The sequence below is a fragment of the Natrix helvetica genome (genome assembly GCF_964273705.1).
Source record: "Natrix helvetica genome assembly, chromosome: 6".
Lineage (NCBI taxonomy): Eukaryota > Metazoa > Chordata > Lepidosauria > Squamata > Natricidae > Natrix > Natrix helvetica.
Window position 1 is genome coordinate 72139711 of NC_138553.1, and position 18012 is coordinate 72157722.

Below are 18012 nucleotides of genomic sequence, written 5' to 3' on the forward strand. Positions count from 1 at the left end.
TGTATTACATAAAGAGGGCACGGCATCACCGCTGGCGGTGCAGCGAAGTGACTTTCTGGTGTATTGACGAGCATCTGTGTAATCAATGGATATGTACACTGAAGGAACTACTTGATTTACAGAGTATGTTGCAGATAAAGAATGCTATTCCTTTGTTGTTGTTTTATTCCTCAGGGCCTACCCAAATTCTGAGAAGGGTGAAAAATTGAAGCCGGTAATGATGGGAGCTTTTAGCAATAGCACTTAGACTTATATACCGCTTCCAAGTGTTTTACAGCCCTGTCTAAGCGGTTTACAGAGTCAGCATATTGACCCCAACAATCTGGGTCCTCATTTTATGGACCTCGGAAGAATGGAGCCACAGTGGCGCAATGGTTAAAATGCAGCACTGCAGGCTACTTCTGCTGACTGCCAGCTGCCTGCAATTTGGCAGTTCGAATCTCACCGGGCTCAAGGTTGACTCAGCCTTCCATCCTTCCGAGGTGGGTAAAATGAGGACCCCAATTGTTGGGGGAAATAGGCTGACTCTGTAAACCGTTTAGAGAGTGCTGTAAAAGCCCTGTGAAGCGGTATATAAGTCTAAGTGCTACTGCTATTGCTAGGGAAGGCTGAGTCAACCTTGAGCCGGTGAGACTCAGCAGAATTAGCCTGCAATGCTGCATTCTAACCACTGCGCGATCACAGCTCACTTACACTGTTATTGCCTACATTTTGAATAAGATGGGAAATTGCAGATCCTTCTATTTCAAGCAGCAGAGGGCCTCCTTGTCTTTACACTAGCTGAGGTGTATTTAGTTGGAATATATGAAGACACCCGATCAATTCTCCAGCTATTGACATCATGGAGAATACAACTCTTAACAAGGCTTCATCTATTTTCTAGGCAGGCTAATGAGCTTAAATAACATTTGAATGCTGGAAGAAATGTCTTTAGAATGAGAACACTTCAATAATGGAACGCAATTATTGGCCAGCTCTCCCTCTGGAAATCTTTCAGTGATGACTGGGAAATCCTGAGTCAAAATGGCTTCAGATTCCCTTTCCTGAGCAGAAGGACAGATACACTATATTGCCAAAAGTATTCGCTCACCCATCCAAATAATCAGAATCTGGTGTTCCAATCACTTCCATGGCCACAGGTGTATAAAACCAAGTCTCTAGGCATGCAGACTGTTTTGACAAACATTGGTGAAAGAATGGGTCGCTCTCGGGAGCTCAGTGAATTCCAGCGTGGAACTGTGATAGGATGCCACCTGTGCAACAAATCCAGTCATGAAATTTCCTCGCTCCTAAATATTCCACAGTCCACTGTCAGCTGTATTATAAGAACGTGGAAGTGTTTGGGAACGGAAGCAACTCAGCCACGAAGTGGTAGGCCACGTAAACTTGTCCAACATCAGTGTGTGACCTCACAAATGCGCTTCTGGAAGAATGGTCAAAAATTCCCATAAACACATTCCTGAACCTTGTGGACAGCCTTCCCAGAAGAGCTGAAGCTGTTATAGCTGCCAAGGGTGGACCGACGTCATATTGAACCCTATGTATTAGGAATGGGATGTCACTGACAGTAAGTTCATATGCGAGTAAAGGCAGGTGAGCTAATACTTTTGGCCATATAGTGTATGAGCATTTGTAGTTCAGCAATTTCTAGAGCAGCTAAAGGGAAAATAATCTCATCGCCCGCTTTCTCTCTCGTATTGGCAGCCTCCAGACCAAAGCACTTGCTTGTGTATATTAATCCATACAGTGGGAAATCGCAAGGAGAAAAAATATACCAACAAAAAGTGGCTCCGTTGTTTAGTCTCGCTTCCATCTCTACTGATGTTATAGGTGAGTAACTCGTTTGAGTTTCCTGATCCCTCTAATTAACTGCCTTGAATTGCAGCAATATAGTTTCCTCATACAGCAGATTTCCCCAATTTAGTGCCCTCCAGAAATATTGAAGAAATTGAGTATTCCTTAAAGCACTTATAATATACTAAGCTTGAAAAAGTTACATTTCGAAATAGTCCGGCAAGTGGGGTTATTGAAACACCAAGATGCTTGTTTACATAAGGAGAATTCCAATCAAAGCTGTGTCATTAATCTGGAGACTCCCATGCCAACATATTGCTAAATACAGCCCATCATCGGCTAGCATGCGCGGCATCGGCCGTTCCACTTCTGGGTTTCTGGTGCGCATGGGCATGCGACGATCAATTGGTCTTCATGCGTGTGGTAGTGCCGGAAACTTTCTAAGCTTTCTATTTTCCAGTGTGAGCATGCGCGCCAGCCAGCTGATTGTCACACGAGCATGCGCGCCAGTAACTGGAAGACTAGCTGGCCACTGCACATGCGCGCATTGGAAAGTTCATTTTCCGGCATGCGCATCCCGCCTCGGCAGCTCCTCTTCCGGGTTGCGTCCCAGACGAGCACGCACTCAGTGCTGAAAAGGTTCGCCATCACTGATCTAGGAGTGATCAGTGATCACGGTGCCCTGATACATATTTAGGTTGCAAGACCATTTTGAGGAGCAATATTGCTAAGTAGAAATTTAGCCTCTTCCTCTGTTGCTGAGCCACTTTTCATTAAACCTCAATGATTACTATATTGCTGAGAAATGCTTCTAATCGAAATGATTAAGCAAAAGCATTTGCCACAACGCGACGAAGTACCTCCCACAAATTATCTATGTATGTAAAATAACTATTTTTTTTTTCCCTGAGCGCCTGCTTGTTTAAGATTCTGCTCATTACCGGCTAAACAAAAGCTGCATTTTCATTCCAGAGGTTTCGCTTTATTCTTTTAAAGAACTTGCTTGCCACTTAGCTGTTGATTTTTTTCCAGTGCTTTCTTTTACACAACTGCTTCATACTAGCTTTGTTATATTACTGCAATGGCTCGTTTTCTCCCTCTGAAACAATGGATTTGCCCCAAGAAATTACAATTGCTAAATTGACTACTATAGCAAAGATTCTTTTGTACATCTCACTTATTTAACAGGCCAGTGTTGTGTCAACATGGTTTACACACGCATTGTCTAGTATTTGCCGATGGAAGTGTCTTCACCCCGTTATTTTGTTTGATAAATTTATAACTCTTCATATATTTCCTTGTATTACCTACACAAAAAAACTCTAGGAAGTAGGTTGAACTGAGGAAATGTAATTAGTATTAATCAAAATGTGAATTCCAGGGCTGTGCATAGATTTGAGCCCCATTCTGGTCCCAAATCTGCACTTCTGAAACAGATTTGACTGGCCCCAGAGATAAATGAGCTGTCATTTATCCAAGGTCATATATTTGAATGGGCGGTTACCTAAATCTATGAACTAAATACAATAAAGTTTACTGGGTGTCTCCATCCATTTTGGTGGCTAAAACTCCAGTTTTGAGAGACGTCATGAAGATCTCACCCCCTTCAGAAACGCACTGGCATAGGTGGACAGAGCCATTTAGAAAAGGGGAAACTGGTGAAGGTAGAAGAAACGTTGCCAAAGAAGATAAATGCGTACCTTCACAAGTTTTATTTTTGAATTACAAGAATATTTTGGAAGATACCAAATCAAATGAAGCAAGGGCTTCAGCCATAAATTTATCAGACTTGGGTTACTCAGTGCCTTTGGCAGAAGTGCATTTTCCATTAGCTGGAGGGGGGGGAAATGAACCTCAACCAAAACCGTTCTAAGTGAGCCATCAATATTAGTTATATATTTTCAACTTACATACTTTCAAAAATTGTTTCACGAGTGTCGCTGATTTTATCCGTATCCTTGTAAAAATATGCCTTAAACCACGAGCCTGTTTTTTTTTCCCCCCTCATGTAGTCACCAAACATGCCAATCATGCTAAGGATAACTTACTTGAAATTCATCTGGAGAAATACGATGGGTAAGTTCTCTTTTTTTCTCACATTTTTCTCCCCTTTGGCTTTGAAGAATCGTACAGATGGTCTATTTGCTATTTGTTACCAAGGGATGAACTGGGAGCTTCTGGATGGGGGAAGGGGGGGGGGTGTCAAAAAAAAGCACTGTATTTTTCGGACTATAAGACGCACCGGTGTATAAGACACACCAAGATTTCGAAGAGGTAAGTAAGAAAAAAAAAAGTTTTTGTCCTCCCCATCCCCCAGGTAGACTCTGCAGGCTTTAGCAGGGTTGGGGGAAGGCAAAGACACCCCCATTTTTGCAAAAACTGGTTCATTTTCCACCCATTTTTTGCAAGAACGAGGGCATTTCCCCCTTCCCCGAGCCCTAATGAAGCCTGCAGAGTGCTTCTGGGGGATGGAGGAAGGGAAAAGCACCTCAGTTTTTGCAAAAAACGGTCCATTTTTCACCCATTTTTTGCAAAGACGGGGGCATTTCCCCCTTCCTTGAACCCTACTGAAGCCTGCAGAGTGCTTCTGGGGGATGGAGGAAGGGAAAAACACCTCAGTTTTTGCAAAAAACGGCCCATTTTTCGCAAAAATGGGATGCGATGGCAGGGCTTCGGGAGGCCAAAAATGGCTGTTTTCTGTGTATAAGACGCACCAATATTTCCATGTTCTTTTAGGGGGGAAAAGGTGCGTCTTATACTCCGAAAAATACAGTAAAGATTGTGGCTACAACCACACGATTGATGCCTCCTCCTTTTTATTTAACATGTAAGGCTTTGATCATGCAGTTATGATGACCTTTTTGACTTCTTTGACACACACACACACCCTTCCAAGGATGCCCCCGGATGACCCATTTTGTAAGTCATTTCTCGTTTTCGATTTTCAGACTGCTTTTCTTGGGCGTCTCTGTTTCTGAATTTATCTGTTTTTCCAAGCTTATGTTTACCTTACCTTCTCTGTCTGCATTCATAAATCTAAATCAAAAGAATCAGCTTCGCTTTATCTGCTTAATGTAACACTACATTTCATTCTCTGTGGATGGAGCTGGGTTTATAGTCCACTGAAAGCTGGGGTGGTGGTGGATGTAAGTGGTTTTCACACGTGTCTGCTCAGTGTCTTCATAAGGGGACAGGGGAACCTAGCACCTTTCCAGTTTGTTAAAATACTGTAAAGGCAAAAACTCTGTCAGGCAGGGTCATGCAAATTAAATAAAAAAAATCAGTGTTAGGAAAGTTAAGGACACGTTGACAAATTTTAAAACAAATACACCTGCTTATATCTATATATGCATATGTGACATGCACATACAGGCACATTAAGTGTTTTTTTAATCAGGGTAACCTGGTCTACCCAAATATGGGACCGAGCGTACTGCTTCTGCTTAAAAACACTTAATCCCCTGATATAACCGACAAAGCTAGGCAAGCCCGTGGCTTAGAGGTTAATACATTACTTAATATGGAAGTAGCTTGGTTCGAATCACAGAAGGGTATGGCTAGCTGACGAGAGTTAAATAGCTTGAAAAAGATCTATACTAGTCTCCTTTTATTTCTTTGCCGGTAAATATAAAATTAAGGTACAGGCACATTACACACACACACACACACACACACACACACACACACACACATAAACACACACAAAGCCAAGCCTCTTTAAAACTCCAAACCTCACAAAACGTGGCGATATATAAACTTCATAAATAAATACATAGTGAGCTGGACTTCCAATGGCCACTTACCTGTTGTTTGCATTTACACAAATGCCTAGCCTTTTCTGGGATAGCATCTCGAATTTGCAGTGCAGCTCTACAATTTGGCCTTGCCAACGAAAACTTGGATGTGTTCTCACGGACATCTGGCTTGAAGCTTATTACTATTTGGAATGTTATCTGAAAGGCAAACGGGGGAAGTTGAAAGCAAGTCGTTTCCCGAAGAAAAGTGATACATACAAGGCAGGGGTGGGTTCTAGCCGGCATTACTGCCGGTCCGCTCGTGTGCACGCTTCTTGTGCACTGCGTGTGCATGCGCAATTCAATAGAAATTGTTCGCATATGCACATTAACTACAAAACAAGATGGCGGCGGCAACTACGGTGACTGGGAAACCGATTCGGAGGCGTGACCCTCCTGAGTCACTGCCGGTACCACTACCGGTTCAATCGAACCGGGCCGAACCGGTAGGAACCCACCTCTGATGCAAGGCAAAAGTAACTGAATCTCTTTATTTTATGTGTTTCCATGAGAAACAATATTTATATTTCAGATCAGGCAAACAACTGACGCTCAGAAACATACTCATAGGCCAGGGGTGTCAAACTCGCGGCCCGGATGCGTCATACGCTGGCCACGCCCACCCCCAGTTTAGTGAAGGGGGGGAAGTTGCAATACGTCATGTGATGACAACATGTTGTCATGAGTTTGACACCCCTGTCACAGGCAAAGGATACAAATTCACACTAGAGAAAACCATACGGCACAAGCCTACATGACATATCCAAACTAACCCACCAACGTGTTAACTCTCGCCGTGTGCATATTAACAAGCAAAATGCATAAGCTGTTTCCTTCTGATTCCAGAACATGTCCTCTGTCCCCGACCCAACTCCTCCTTTCTTTTGCAGCTTAGTTTGAAAGTAGCTCTTCACAATATTTATTTCTAAAAATGGCTACTAGGCCTGTATGATGGCCAAAGCATTCTTGGTGACAAAGAAGGAGGCCAATGCACCACCCCAAGTGGCTGGCAATTGGCCAGCATATAGATTTAATATTATTATAGTTTGTCACACAGCCAGATGTTCAGACTGGATTTAGCATTTAGCATCTCCCTAAGAGTTCTTCTCAAGGAGCTGGGATAGGCAGATGTGTACGTTTGATGGTATTAAAGATATTGTCGCAGGATAGAAGCGTTTCCAAGTAAAGCTGCCAAATTTCCAACTGGGAAATGTATATTTATATTTTTTTTACAGAGTGACAAGCACCTCCCAGTAGATGTTCAGGCAAAAAAAAAATGTAGCACTATTAGAAGAGCTAGATTTTCTTCCAGCTAAACACAACCCAAATAGCTTTCTGTCTCTTGTCGCAATAGGCTAGGGCAAATTACAGAACCGTTGGAGAACTAAGCAGTCTGCAACGAAATCATACATTAGTTTTGGTTTGAAGGAGAGAACAATCTGTGCTAACTTCATACAGTTTTCGGCTCAATCTGTCAGCATAGCATTCCTTTAGCAGTTTTGCAAATGACAACTGCTCCACTGTTGGGCGTTTTACTTTTTTCTCTCTCTCTAATTGATGAAAATGTTCTTTGCCTGCCAAGCATACCTCCCTATCATTATTTTTTTAAAAAAAAAAAAAGCTTTGAAGACATTTTATGCTATAAGACAATTTTAATAGTTTTGATTTCCATTTACCTCTAACAAGGTCAAGGCTTTGCCCCAATGGGATTAAAATGGCAGAGCTTGTGCGTTGCTTTCACTGACAAATACAGAACAAATTCCATCATGAAGTCATTAAATAGGCTAACAGGATTTGCTTGTAAAAAAAAAAGACACCTACACATAAACACTTGTGCCTTGGCCAAAGATTATATTTACTCCTGTGCAAGTCTCCCCTGAATGAATAGGAAAGCTCTTCTCATTTATTCCAGCGCATTTTGCACAGCCGAGCATCAAACAAGATTGTACTGTGTTTAAAATGCAAGTTCTCGTCCTTTACTCCATTGTTTCACCTGAGTAAAGGTGACGACTCAGGAAAGCAAATGCCGTTTCCCATAAATTCATGGTACCATCCCACTTTTCACTGAAGCTCACTGATAAAATATATTTTGCTTTCCATGGAGCAGTATTATTCCCATGTGTCCAAATTAAGGGATATGCCCAATGCTAGCAAATTCTTGGGACACGGTGGCTAAGACGCTGAACTTGTCAATCAGAAAGGTTGGCAGTTCGGTGGTTCGGATCCCTAGCGCTGCGTAATGGAGTGAGCTCCCGTTACTTGTCCCAACTTCTGCCAACTAGCAGTTCGAAAGCACATTAAAAAATGCAAGTAGAAAAATAAGGACCACTTTTGGTGGGAAGGTAACAGTACTCTGTGCACCTTTGGCATTTATTCATGCCGGCCACATGACCACGGAGATGTCTTTGGACAGCGCCAGCTCTTCAGCTTTGAAACGGAGAGGAGCACCACCCCCTAGAGTCAGGAACTTCTAGCACATATGTGCGAGGGGAACCTTTGTCTTTACCTTTAGCAAATCACTGGAAATTGTTTTTTTTTTTTAAATTACCACTTAAGTGAGTCTCATTAAGGAGCAGTAGCATGAGGGGGAAACCTGATAGATCTTGGGAATATAGAAGAGAGAGCAAGATAGTTCAGGGAAGGAACAGACACATCACAGAAAGGAATATTGAGTGTAAGGAGGGGGAAACACACAAAGGAGACTCAGAGTAGCTCCTCCTTGATTACCATATTTTTCGGAGTATAAGACACACTGGAGTATAGACGCACCAAGGTTTTGAAGAGGCAAATTTTAAAAAAAATTCTTGCACTCTGCAAACCTCCCAAAAACGCCCAGTTTTTCGTGAAAACTGGCCCGTTTTTTGCCAAAAAAATTGCATGCATAGCCTTTAGGAGGCTTATAGGGTGCTCCTGGGGGCTGGGGGGGTACAATCGAGCAAAAAACAACCTGTTTTTCGCTCATTTCTGCCCTCCCCAGCCCCCAGTAGCTCTCTGAAAGCCTTACACAGGCTCTGCATGGCCATTTAATGAAGGAGGCAGGGTTTCAGGAGGCAAAAAATGCTGTATTCAGTGTATAAAACGCACCCAGATTTTCAGCCTCTTTTTTTTTTTGAGGGAAAAGGGTGTGTCTTATACTCCGAAAAATACGGCACATACTTCTGTGTGTGCATGTTGAGTCAGTGCTGACTCCTGGCAACTGCCTAGACAAGTTTTCCAAAGGTTTTTGGAAATGGTTTGCCATTGCCTTCTATTTAAGTCTGAAGGAGAGGAACTGGCTCACTGCCACCACATACCAAGCTGGCTGCTAAGTACTCTTGGTGTAAGTTATGAGGAAGAATTACTTTAGTAATTCCCGCAAAATACACGCTACTACTACTTCCTTCTTAGAAACACTGTGGTGAAAGAATTAACTGGTGACATCACTGTTGCCCAGGTTGCGACTCTTTTCATGTCCCCGTTAATGACCCCACTGAAATGATACCTAATTACCTACTCACCGGTTCGCATGCTTTTGAACTGCTAGGTGAGCAGGTGGAGCCAATGACAGGAACTTACCCTGACACAAAGAAGCACTTGGCCTTTGAACAAAGTGTCAACCCAGCATCCTAATTATATGAGTCACCATCTTCCTTTTTGCAAGATATATTACCCTATCAGAAATAAACATTCTTCATTAAATCCAAGTGATTCTGAGTTGGCCAGTCTTGTAGGCCTCCACAAACAGTTCAGATATTGGACTAGAAGCAGGAGGATCTGGATCGGAATGGGGCAACTCTCCCTGGCTGTCTCTCTCCAGCCAACTCGTTATGGGACAACTCGCCGCAAGACAGTTCAACATGAGATAACTCAACACAAGTGAATTGCAACGGGTCTTATCTTGCTTTAGGTTTGAATCTTCTCAAGTTAGAAGCCCTTGAGCCTAAGGTGATCCAGAGTGTGGAGTCCCGGTGGTCCGTCGGCCAAGTTATGGAGCAAATGTGGCACATTGAGTAGTTCCTCCACAGTTGCAGGCCAAGGACGCAGTGTGTCTATGAGAGGAAGCCTCCTTCCACTGTTTCTTCCTGGAGCGTCCGCTGTAAGGGCCAGTTGCTCTGCTGACATCCAGGTTCTGGTCCTGCACCGCAGGATATCTCACATCCTGGATCCACACAGGGACTGCCAGGCGTACCGTGCTTGCTCCATGGTTTGACCAATGGGCCGCTGGGATTCCACATTCTCGCTCAGCTTAGCCTCAAGGATTTCTAACTTGAGAAGGCTCAAACCTAAAGCAAAACAAAGCCCACTACAATTCACATGCCCCTCTCTTGAGTTATCCCACATTGATTTGTCCTGTGGTAGGTTGACCAGGAAGGGACGTGGTGGCTCAATGGCTAAGACATTGAGCTTGTTAATCAGAAAGCTCGGCAGTTTGAATCCCTAATGCCACATAACGGAGTGAGCTCCCATTACTTGTCCTAGCTTCTGCCAACCTAGCAGTTCGAAAGCACGTAAAAAATGCAAGTAGAAAAATAGGGACCACCTTGGTGGGAAGGTAACAGCATTCCATGCGCCTTTGGCGTTTAGTCATGCCGGCCAGATAACCATGGAGACGTCTTCAGACAGCGCTGTCTCTTCGGCTTTGAAACAGAGACGAGCACTGCCCCCTAGAGTCGGGAATGACTAGCACATGAATGTGAGAGGAGCCTTTACCTTATGTTGCCCAGGCCGAGTCAGCTGTGGCAAGATAATGAAGGAGAATTGTCCTGGATCCATTCCAGATACCAATCTGCCCTCTGCCACGGAAGCGTATTGGATGACTTATGGGCTCCCCACCCAGAAAGCTGCCCAGACTTGTTGAGAATTGGGCAGCATATAACTTCAATTTATTATTATTACTTCACAGGGATTGTTATTCTTGTTGTGGGAAAAGGTAGGCAGGTGGAATGCTATATACGGCATCTTGTACTGATTGAAAGGCAGATGTAAATCTAATTAATACATAATGAATCTAACTTCATTTATTTTTAGTTACAGATAGATCTTGGTTAACCATTGCCCTGTTTAGCGATCATCCAAAGTTACAGTGGTACTGTAAACGTAACTTCGTGACTGGCCCTCACACGGCTATCGTAGCATCCCACCTTCATGTGATTGCCACTTGCACGCTTCACAGCTGGCGTCCAAAAAGTAGAGTTAACGGAAAAGCCAGCAGTAAACTCACAAGTCACAGTTACATGATGTTGCACTTAGTGGCCGTGGATGATTCACATATCTAGCATAGGGGAAGTGAGGTCGTAAGTCCATCGCAGCCATGTGAAATCTCACTTAATGGCCACATCACTTAGCGATGGAGCTACCAGTCCCAATTGCACTTGTTAAATGAGGACTACCTGTATTTGTTTATTTTGCATTAGTTATATCTTAACTTTCGGCACCTCCTCAGAACTTCCACAGCAACTCACAACCGCAAATTAAAATCAGCGGCAAGCAAAATGAATTTTGTGTGATCTGATGATTTTCAACTGTGTTGACCTTCAACTCTTATGACCCTCCAGTTGGTTGGGCAACTGTCATCCAATCTGTCCAGTATATCAGTATTAGGTAACCTGGTGCCTCCAGAAACTTTGGACTGTATAATTAATAACTCCAAATAATTATTATAATAATTACTTACAATTCCTAGTCCTAAGGAAGTTATAATTAAAACATTTGGAGAGCACAAGCTTCATATTTCCACTCATACATTATAATAAGCTAAGCACCAGAATTTAAGAGCCATGGCAGCTACTCAAACCAACTGTAACATAAAGGAAGCATGTCACTGAATGCCAATGAGATGCATGCCTTGGATCTACTGATGGTGATGATCACAATTCACAAATAGGTCCACAAATTAAGCACTTTTCAAATACGCTGTTATCCTACCATTACATTTCTCAGTGGGCCTCCATCCATGGGATCAACATAATCCTTAAAGCATCCCTATATGAATGCTACTGTCACAACAGAATCTGTCCATGTGAGATGGCCCCTTGGGAGGACATCTTGTAAGTACCCTTGCCAAGGAGAAGACGTTTTTCTACGGGTAGGCATATCCAGCTGGGGTAGTAATCGACATATGATCCAGTCATGGGAAAATTGGGGTCTAGCCACAATATCTAATCATAAAAGGCCCAAAGTATCTAGATATGTGGGAAAGATCTGCCCATTGAGCTATTCCTTTCACTGGGCTTTCATATTGCCCATGGGAATAGACAGTTGACATGCTTTCCCATCTGCACGTACATCTTGAGTAGCTTTTTGCTATTAGGGATGAATCGTAGAGCTGGAGAAAAGAAAAATAGGCTCTGGTGATTATGAAAGATAAGTATTTATGAATGGTAAGAATGTGGATGAAATTTACCATTGATAGAACAATACCCCTTTTCCATAGTCAGATGTTAACGCAGGAGAGGAGGAGCAAGAAATTATTACTTTTATATATCCAAAATTATAATAAAAATGAGCCTGTCACAGCCCAATTAATTAAATTATTTTAAATATGCATTAAATAATTGTTTCAAGTAATAATAAGCATTTCCCCCTTGGGGAAGGAGACTAATTAGTGAAACATAAAGATAACTTTTTAATAAAATTGCATTATTTTTCACATTGAGTCCTTTGACACATTTATGTATTGACCGTCAGTGTGAGTTTTAATTTGTGTGTTTTCTGGCAGTGTTGTTTGTGTTGGTGGGGACGGAATGTTCAGTGAAGTGATGCATGGTCTAATTGGAAGATCTCAGAAGGATTCGGGCATAGATCAAAATAATCCCAAAGCACACTTAGTCCAATGCTGTCTCAGGATTGGCATAATTCCTGCTGGTAAGAACTTCAACATGGTGAACGTCTACCATACATTGTTATCATGCATTTACAACCTTGGACCAAAATGGAAAAAGTAATGTTATATACGTAGGACAGCATAATGGTTAGCTACCCTATTTCCCCAAAAATAAGACCTCCCCGGATGATAAGCCCAATTGGGCTTTTGAGCACATGTGCTAAAATAAGCCCTCCCCTGAAAATAAGCCCTCCCGGAAAATAAAAATAATATAATATTTAAATAAATTAATGTTTCTAAATATTAATTACTATCATCCTCAATACTCCTTTCATGGAATTGTCCATTTTTACAACTAATTTTAGGCTCTAACCACATGACTGTTGATAGTATATCCAAACTATGTTTTAGCAGTACAGTACAGCACAAAAAAGCTAAGAAGAGCACACAGTATAGAACAGGGATGGCAAAACTTTTTTGGCTTGCTTGCCAAAAGCGGGGGAAGCACAGGGGGGGTGCACGGTTGTGCCACACCCATAATGCAATGCGCAACCCCCCCCAGCGCTCTCCCCTTTTTTTGCATGCTTTTTTCGCCCTCCCCAGGCTCCAGCAGCTTTAGAGGAGCCTGGGGAGGGCGAAAACAGCCTCCCCCACCCCCCGGAGGCCCTCCAGAGGCTTCAGGAGCTACCCTGAAGCCTCCGGAGCGCAAAAAAACAGCCCTACGGGCAAACTGGAAGTTCAGGAACAGACTTTCGGTTTGCTTGTACGGCCAGTTTTAGTCCTCCGGAGGCTTCAAGGACCTTCAGGAAGGCTTAAACCGGTCCTATGAGCAAATCGGAAGTGACTTCCTGTTTGCTCGTAGGGTCGTTTTTCGTCCTCTGGAACCTTCAGGGAAGCCTCCGGAAGGTCCCTGAAGGCTCCGGAGGACTAAAAACGGCCCTATGGACAAACCGGAAGTGACTTCTGGTTTACTCGTAGGGTCCTTTTTCATCCTCTGGAGCCTTCAGAGAAGCCTCCAGAAGGCCCCTGAAGGCTCCGGAGGGCTTAAACCTGCCCTACGAGCAAACCGGAAGTCTATTCCTTAAGTTCCGGTATGCCCGTAGGGCCGTTTTCTTGCACTCAGGAGGCTTCAGGGAAGCTCCTGAAGTCCCCGGGGCGGCGGGGGAGGCTGTTTTCGCCCTCCCCGGGCTCCTATAAAGCATCTGAAGCCTGGGGAGGGTAAAAAATGGCCTCAAAAAAAGGCTAAAGTCAGCTGATAGGGCAACACCTCGCGTGTCCTGACAAATGGCTCCGTGTGCCACCTGAGGCACACGTGCCATAGATTCTCCATCCCGGGTGTAGAACATGGTTTCATTATAAATTGGTGTTCTTAGTTTTTGCTTTAGTTACATTCAATTTAAAGAACTAAAAACGTTAATATATAATTGAAAGAAGTATGCTTGTCCTTTGACTAACTCAATTTTTTACTGTTCATTACTTCAATGCAAACCATTGGCAGCTCAGTATGAGAGATTTATCATACACTTTATAAACATATATATTTATATTTATTTAGTCAGCAATCACATTCCTATTTGCCTAAATCCTAAACCTCTTTGCATAGTGGGCACAGAATTGCTCGGTTACTCATAAATGGGGTCAACAGGAAATTCTTAGGGCAACTCACAACAAAATTAAACTTACGATAAAAACGAATCAAAAGACCACAATGTAGAGAAAAATCAGCAGGGAGAAAAACCTACCCACCGCAATTGAAAACTATTTAAGGAGGATTAAAAAGCTTTGAAACACTTGATTCTTTAGCATAAATTCTTAGCTCCATATTCTTTCATAGTTAGAGCATTCCCAGTTTTGCCATCTGCTACATTGCAGACTGTGTTATGAAGGCTTGTCATTAGGTACAGGTGAAGAAAAAACTTTGAAGACCTTTAAATCTTGAAAAGAGCATTCGCATGGAAGGGGAAAGCAAACCAGAGCTTAATGCTAGGGCAGTCTTATCTGGGCTGCCAAAACCCCGCTCATCCTTGCCAAAAAGAGACTGAGTCTTTTGTATCTTTGGCTGGAATTTTTGCAGCCAAATATGGCATGCCACCCAGCACTATCTTGGATTAGTGGCAATATCTACATCATTTTCAAGAGAGTATATTTTTTTAAATCTCTGGCTGCTCGTATTTTACAATTGAGCACTAGATATCAATGTGATTTCAAGAATATACCTTTCTAAAGGATTGGAAGAACGACACTTTTTCCCCAGAAAATTGATTTCCCCTGCTCTTTATTTTCTGCCTGAAAATATATCTCTGTTGCTTAGAGACCATTGTGAATTATAGTTTCTGTTAGAAGGGCTCAAATCAACAGTCAATACAATTAAACCTATGCTTTCTGGTGGGCAGACGGCCTGTGCTGTGGATGTATTCCATTGGAATCAGTTGACTTCTGCCTTAATGTCAGTTCTCTTGCAAAGGAGTGTCGCATAAAAAGTAACCAAAAGTATAGTTTAACTATGCTTGGTCTGTACTTTTGTTTAAAAAAAAACTTTTATTATTTATATTTTAATTTTCTATTTTGAAAATCAAATTTGGGGTTTAAAGTACACATTAAGCATAGTTATTTTGTTCCAGTCTTGGTAAAGAGTACTAGTTTGTTAGCCTCCCCAGTTAAACCAGACAGCAAACACAACTAGATGAGCTAGCTCTACTTCATTGTAAAACTACGTTAGCAGAATCTTGCAAGTCTGAAAGTACAAATCTCCCACCATCTCCTTAACATCCCGAGAAGCTGGTTAGGGTCCTTTCTGAGCCCTTTTCTCTGCTCATTATGCAGCTGAGTACTATGCCCTTTCTTAGATGACCATTCCCTTCTTAGCATTTCTTCTGCCATCTCCCAAGGTCTCTAAAGTTTAAAAGTTTACTTTATTGTCATTACACCTCGTGCAACAAAATTAAATGCCATCTTCAGTGGACACCATAGCTATAAAAATAAAACACAAGCACACATCCTTCGTATTCTATACAATTGAATTGAAACCCCCTGATATTGCATTAATATTGCACTATACAGTAGAGTTACTCCCTTGGGATAGAAACTATTTTTCAGCCCATTTGTCCTTGTTTTTATTATCCTGTACGGTCTGCCAGATGATAATAGTTCAAAAAAAAAATGCCCAGGATGAGATGGATCTTTGAGAATGTTTTGAACTTTCTTAAGGCAGCGGGAGCTATAAAGCCCTTCCAAAGAGGGGAGAGGGCAACCCATGATCCTCTGGGCAATGACGTTAACCCTCTGGAGCGCTGTCCTGTCTGCCCCTGTGCAATTGGCAAACCATACGCAGGTGCAGTAAGTTAAAATACTCTCTATGGTGCAGCGGTAGAAGGTCACCAGCAGTTTTTAATTCAGTTGTTGTTTCCTGAGAAGTCTCAGGTAGTTTAATCTCTGCTAGGCCCTTTTAACCAGTGCTGGACAGTGAGTGCCCCAGGTCAGTTCCTCTTTTATACTAACACCCAGAAACTTAAAACTGGCCATTTGCTCCACTCGTTCTCCATTGATAAGCAAGGGCTGGATGTCGGATCTGTTCCTTCTATAGTCCACTATAAGCTCTCTGGTCTCTTATTAGTGTTAAGAACCAAATTATTATCTCCACACCACGAAAGCAACCGGTCTCCACACCACCTCATTTCGATAGGCAGCTTAATAGCATCATAATATGATAGTTCCCAGGAAGCCACACAACTGACCCAACTGAACTCTACGGCTGTGTTTGGTAACTTAATCCTCAGTTAAGATAATTTTGTCCTCGCAATGTTTTTGAATTGCAAACAACATCAAGTTTGCTTATTTTCCAGGCTCGACTGATTGCATCTGCTACGCAACAGTTGGCATCAATGATCCAGTAACATCTGCATTACATATCATTGTGGGTAAGTACTAGCTTGCTTTCAGGCTCATTGACACAATTTTAAACGCCCTAGGGGGTTTTACGCCATCGTTACTGCTTTTGGCAAATGAAAAAAAAAATATCGAATGAAAAGCCAGAATATAGTTGCTAACCACTAACGCCAGCTGAGGATTTTGCAGAAGCCTTGCTCTTCTGCTCAAGTTAATGATAACAGTGTGGCATAGAAGACATGGCAGTTAGATATGATCATGAAAGCATTCTACTGGCAGAAAGTTACATTGACCAACCACTTCACTTCATCACTCCAAAGTGCAGCTGATAAGACATCACAATGTTAGTGTCATCTGTTCTATGGCAGCATCAGTGTTATGCATAGCTCATTGAGGTTATTTTTTACCCTTGTATGTGAGCAACTACTAGCTGATTGATAGTTGCACACAACTATCACTACTGCACAATCACTATTCCGGGGATCAGGATATATTTTCAGGCTATTTGTATTTCCCTCCTTCATTCCATGATAGTCCGAAGTAGGACAGAGTGGTCATTATCCTAGTACAGGAGCATCGTAATGCTCCTCAAAACAACTAGAACATAGAATAACAGGATTGGTGGGAACCTTGGAGGTCTTCTAGTCAAAACACACACACACACACCGCTCAAGCAGGAGACTCTATACCATTCCAGACAAATGGTTGTCCAATCTCTTCTTGAAAAGCTCAGTGATGGAGTACCCATGACTTCTGGAAGCAAGCCATCCCATTGATTAATTGTTCTCGCTGTCATGAAATTTCTCCTTCATTTGAGCTTAGATCTTTCTTTGATAATTTTCCATCAATTACTTCTTTCCCTGTTCTTGAGTGCTTTGGAGAATAAGTCAGCCCCACTGCTCTATGACAGCTCCTCAAGTTCTGGAAGACTATGTCACCCTAGTTCTTTTCTTGGCTAGACTAGACATACATATCTAGTTCCCACAACTGTTCATCGTATGGTTTAGCCTCCATACCCCTTATCATCTTCGTTACCCTTCTCTGCACTCTTTCTAGAGTCTCTGCACCTTTTTTGTATCATGGTGACCAGAACTCCAAGGGTGCAATATAAAGCAGTTTGATCATTTCACATGGCCTTGATACTATCCCGTGGTTGATGCAGCCTAGGACTGCATTGGCTTTTTGGGCAGCTGCAGCACACTGCTGAACTCATTCTTAAGTGCTTGTCCAATAAGAAATCCAGGTCCTTCTCACAGGCACTACTGTTGAACCGGATACCACCTCTTTTATACCTGTGCATTTGGTTTTTCTTGAATGAGTGAAACTACAATGGGAAAATGAGTAAAACTAGAATGAATTGCTTTGCTAGAACATCACAATCAGAGGTGGTATTCAGCAGGTTCTGAACAGTTCTGGAGAACCGGTAGCGGAAATTTTGAGTAGTTCAGAGAACCGGTAAATACCACCTCTGACTGGCCCCGCCCCCCTCTAGTCTCTGCCTCCGGAGTCCCAGCTGATCAGGAGGGAATGGGGATTTTGCAGTAACCTTCTCCTGCCACTACCACCAAGCCACGCCCACAAAAAATTTTAGTAAAATTTTTTGAATCCCACCACTGATCACAAGAGTCATAATAGCAGACTCTTAGCTTTTTAACTAAGTAATTATTAATTAACACATCATCTTCAGGATTTGCATTAGAGTTCCATCTTAACTATTATATCAAGCACTGCTTTTAA

At 42.5% G+C, this 18012-nt stretch overlaps 1 protein-coding gene across 1 annotated transcript in view; it reads left to right on the forward strand.

Moving 5' to 3' along the window:
• The window catches only part of CERK (ceramide kinase), a 45384-nt gene that overhangs the window by 14326 nt on the left and 13046 nt on the right, over positions 1-18012 (forward strand). Inside the window, exons 3-7 of the mRNA XM_081957354.1 lie at positions 1-123; positions 1705-1830; positions 3807-3870; positions 12286-12431; positions 16233-16307. Of these exons, the coding sequence (XP_081813480.1) occupies positions 1-123; positions 1705-1830; positions 3807-3870; positions 12286-12431; positions 16233-16307 (534 nt within the window). The remainder of the gene's footprint in view (positions 124-1704; positions 1831-3806; positions 3871-12285; positions 12432-16232; positions 16308-18012) is intronic.